The sequence below is a fragment of the Sus scrofa genome, chromosome 5 (genome assembly GCF_000003025.6).
Source record: "Sus scrofa isolate TJ Tabasco breed Duroc chromosome 5, Sscrofa11.1, whole genome shotgun sequence".
Lineage (NCBI taxonomy): Eukaryota > Metazoa > Chordata > Mammalia > Artiodactyla > Suidae > Sus > Sus scrofa.
In genome coordinates, this window is record NC_010447.5 from 20,268,087 (window position 1) to 20,272,707 (window position 4,621).

General features: G+C 42.0%; 1 protein-coding gene across 1 annotated transcript; it reads right to left on the reverse strand.

The window, feature by feature from the left end:
• Window positions 2,722-3,870, reverse strand: LOC100513011 (olfactory receptor 10C1-like). Its single transcript, XM_013997598.2, has one exon. It carries the CDS (start codon window positions 3,661-3,663, stop codon window positions 2,722-2,724), a length of 942 nt encoding a protein of 313 aa, XP_013853052.1. The 5' UTR covers window positions 3,664-3,870.

Below are 4,621 nucleotides of genomic sequence, written 5' to 3' on the forward strand. Positions count from 1 at the left end.
ATACATATATCATTAAGTTTATGCATAGGTTGATTATTTTTTTCAAGTATTCGCTACTCCATTCCTTTCAAACCCTGCTTTTAGAGATTCCTACAGTGAACCTCAAAAGTGCAGCAATAATAGGGTGTGAAACAGTTCTCCCATTTTTGTTCATAGAGCCCCCAGAGTCCAGCAGGTACAAGCAAGGTATGTCTAGAACATTCAGTCATTTGAAGCTCCACTCAAATGGGAGTACTTCAGCTGCTCCAGGGGCCACATTTCAGCAAGCATCCAGATGGTCCAACTGCACCTTTTAATAGGCATTCTGATTTCTACAGTGATTCTCTTTGAAGCACGCTCAACCTGCTCAATATGATTTGGTGAGCTTGAAGCCCCCACCCCCTTCCCATCTAGTGTGAGAAGCAGAAGGGAAAAAGCTCATCATGAACCTGCAGTTTAACAAGTACAACTGTTCCAACTTACCTCACACCCTCCTCAGTCAGCTTTATATACAGGTGGCTGCCACCCCGGAGGTGGCTGGGGTGATCTTCTGTCTTTTTAGGAAACCCACTTATTATTGGCTCATCCACAATCTTTTCAGAATTTAAAGACCCTCTTTCCTTGAGCTTTGTGCTCTTCTGGAATGGCTAAACAAGTGAAAAAGGTCCATTCCACACATGTCCCATCTTAAAAACATAGTTCCTGTGAATGTAATATTGAATTTACTTTATGATTTTAAAAAATGCTTTAATAATTAAAAAACAGAATGAGTCAGATTGTATCATGATGGGGGTCTTGTGGAGGTACTGACTACTGAAGATTCTGGTACTTAAAAAAATCAATTTGGTCCCTGGGAGAGATGTTAAGTAGTCTTGATGTGGGGGAGCTGTGTTGGGCACGTCTCCCAGAAGCAGGCATGGACTGGGAGGCATCTCATGGGTGTCCACAGCTTTCTATTATGTAAGCTCGAGATCTGCACACGTCTTTTTTCTGAGGTTGCTTTTTTGGAGCCTCCCCTCATTCTTCTAAACCAGCTGTCAGTGTTGATATGTCTCATGGTATGTGTGGAAAATGGTCTTTTAAATTTTTACCTTGAGGAGGAACTCCTTTGAAGCTCAAGCAATAACATGGCACTCAAGTTTGGTAAAGAGATTTCTCTCATCTCTTTTCCTGGGAATTCAGCCCCACTCTGAAATCCAGGAGAACTGGAGGTTGAGAAATACGTAGCCACTACTTCTGTCACAAGCATGGGTTTCTGAATAGTTTGGTAATAAGTAGCAACAGCCAGTCTTCTCTAAGTGGTTTTGGAGAACAGTGAGTGTTTAAAAATGAGGGCAAAGCAACAGAAGAGATCAGATCCTCTGTTATGACTGACAGTTGTTAGATTAACCTATATGTTTATGTGCACGCATGCATGGGCGTGTGCCCACATGTGCATGTGCGCACAGGTGAAGTATTTGTTTTGTGTCTCAGAGACAACTAACTAAGGGACCGCTTTGGAAGGGGAGAACCTCTGCTATAACACAGCTCTGCCTGTGGAGCCTCAGTCACTCTTCTTCTCCCTCCCATCTGAGGTTATCACACTGTCCCATGTGTAGTTACAAACACTCACTCTCAACTGGAGAGAACACATTCGCATTGTTCAGTCATGGTACAAATATGAGTATATTTGCCCAGCTTCTACTTCCGGTGGTGTTTAGTCTCTGAGTTTAAAATGTCCAGACGTGTAATTCTAATTGATAAATATTGCACAGTCTGACCATCACTGTCCTGAAACTTAGGACATGGGTGATGATGAGACTAGAATGATAATGTGAACAAAGCATTATACTGCATGTTCAATGCAGAGAAAGACATAAAACATGGTGACAAAAACACAACTACAGTTTAAAATGCATGCATAGTAGCACAGGATGAGGAAACAAGGGCTCATGGTAAACTGGACAGAGATAGCAAACAGCACAATTTCAAATGGGAGGCATCAACACAAGCCAGTTTCACTACAGGCAAGCTGTCACAAAAAAAGCACTGGATCTTTCCTGTTCCACTTGGCTGAGCACATATTTAACATACATTTCTCTAAAACCCATTCATTCATAAGAAAACCTATAAAATTAATGGATAACAGCAAAGGAAGAATCTAATTTTGGATAAGGAATCAGTGTCCCTCATTGAATTTCCTAGTTAAATACTTAGAGGGTGTATTATAGTGTACATCACTCATCAATATTTGTTAACAGTTGATTATTGAAGATGTGTGATCATTAAGATGTGCAGAGAACAGAGTAATTAGGGGAGTGTACTCCACTTAAGAAGTTAAATTATACAATCTTATACTTGTCACTGAATTATATTAATTACTTCATATTCATTTTGAATTTTTTCCACTAAAACATTACATTTTCCCTAGTCAAATGGTATGAAACATACTAACCTTAATACTCTTACCATTGAAGAAGGGAAATATGAATGGTGTCCAGGACACCGGAGATGCTCAGCAATTTTGTTGATTGAATATGGTTGATTGAATAAATGATAAACAGTTTAAATCATTTAATAAATATAAGGTAAACAAAAGAGCCTACCAAATAATTCCCACTTTCACAAACATAGTACAAACAATCCATGTCTTTATTGGTTCTCATGCTGTGAGTACCTTAGTGACAATACATATTAGAGGGGTCAGGAAACCTTGGGTAACCTCTTTGTACCACAGTGTAAGTATCAGCTATGAAGGCTGGTTTAGGCCATTTGCCTGAGAGAGTTCCTGTGCGTTAGTTTTTGGAAGGCTTCCTTCACTTCCTTGTTCCTCAAGGTGTAAATAACAGGATTCAGAGCAGGCGTGACCACCGTGTACATGAGTGCCGTTGCTTTATCTGATGCTGGAGTGTGTGCAGTCTTTGGTTGGAGGTAGGTGAACAAGGCAGTGCCATAGAACAGAGACACAACCAGGATGTGAGAAGAGCAAGTGGAGAAAGCTTTGCGTCTGCCGGCTGCTGAGGGGATTCTCACGATGGTCACCAGAATGCGCGCATAGGAGCACAGGATGAGGAAACAGGGGCTCATAATGAACAGAACAGAAACAGCAAATATCACAATCTCATTACGGGAGGTGTCCACACAAGCCAGTTTCACCACAGGCATGATGTCACAGAAAAAGTGCTGGATCTCTCCTGTTCCGCAGAAGGGCAGAGTGAAGATCCATGTGATCTGGGCTGCCTCCACCACGACCCCAGTGGTCCACGAGGCTGCAGCCAACTTGAGACACACTGGAGGGCCCATCAGGAGCGTGTAATGCAGAGGGTGACAGATAGCTATGAAGCGGTCATAAGCCATGGCTGCCAGCAGGCAGCACTCTGTCAGTCCCAAGATGCTAAATACGTACATCTGGGCTGCACAGCCTCCCACGCTTATGGTCTTGGTCTCCACAAGCAGGTGCACCAGCATCTGAGGCACCACGCTGGTGATATAGCACATCTCCAGGAAGGAGAGGTTCACCAGGAAGAAATACATGGGTGTGTGCAGGGCAGGGGTGACCCTGATCAAGCTGATGATGATGAGGTTTCCTCCCACTGTGAACAAGTAAATGGCTAAGACCAGCACGAACAGCACAGGTTGTAACTCTGCCAGAGAGGAAAATGCCACAAGTGTGAATCTGGTGCAGAGGGACTGGTTTCCACTCATCCTCGGCCCCGAGCCAGACCTCTGTGGAGACAGCAGAGAGGGCACCTAATATGTGAGGGAATCCAGACGCCTAGCCTACGTCTCTATGGAAGTCCGAAACAGGAGCTTTCCTAGGATCACAGGTCCGACATGAGAACCTCTCCATAGGAAACCCTTGGATACCTGGCTAAAGCTTTCAGCACAACTGCCCAATTTCAATGCATGCAGACTTTCTTCCTGATGTGGAGTTTTGGATTTTCACAGAAAGTTACATAAAGTAATTTCTTTAAATGACATAATCTGATTTTTTATCTTATTGTTATTCTAAACATATGTGCACATTATACCCATTCCTGTTATGATGTATATGTATGCATTGGTTCTTAATTCATTTTTCTTTTTTAATATACTGACTTTTATTTTTTCCATTACAGCTGGTTTACAGTGTTTTGTCAATTTTCTGCTGTATAGCATGCATTCTAATTGTAAAGGAGTCTCATGAAACCCAAGTGTCTCGAGGAAGATATAGAGGAGCTGTATTCAGTTCTTCTGGATTCCACAATTTTTGTTTAAAGCCACACTTAAGGTTTAGGAAGGGGGGATGGTGCTAGTCATTCACCTATTCATTTCCTTACATATTTTCTCTCCTTTGATTTGAAACAAATGAGGCCATAATTATGCCACTAAAATTCATCAAAGTCAAAATGAACAATCTCCTTTCCACAACCCCAGTGCCATTTAAGAGGAAATTTTGGATGGGAGCACGTACCTAGAACCACAAGGCAAACTTTCTGTTTCTGGTTGGGCCTCTAGATGTCCTGAAGTTCCACCTTATAATATGAGGCTATGATAGGCAGTGTTTCTACTCTGACAAGAGGCCGTAGGGATTGCATCCAGTGACCGGTTTAATTATGTCTCAAGAGAATTTGTTCCAAAGCAACAGTGATGAACATTAATGTAAATTTGGTTTTCATTATTT

Bases quoted from the DNA above. Each gene is read 5' to 3' on its own strand.
- LOC100513011 (XM_013997598.2), bottom strand. From the start codon at position 3,663: ATGAGTGGAAACCAGTCCCTCTGCACCAGATTCACACTTGTGGCATTT.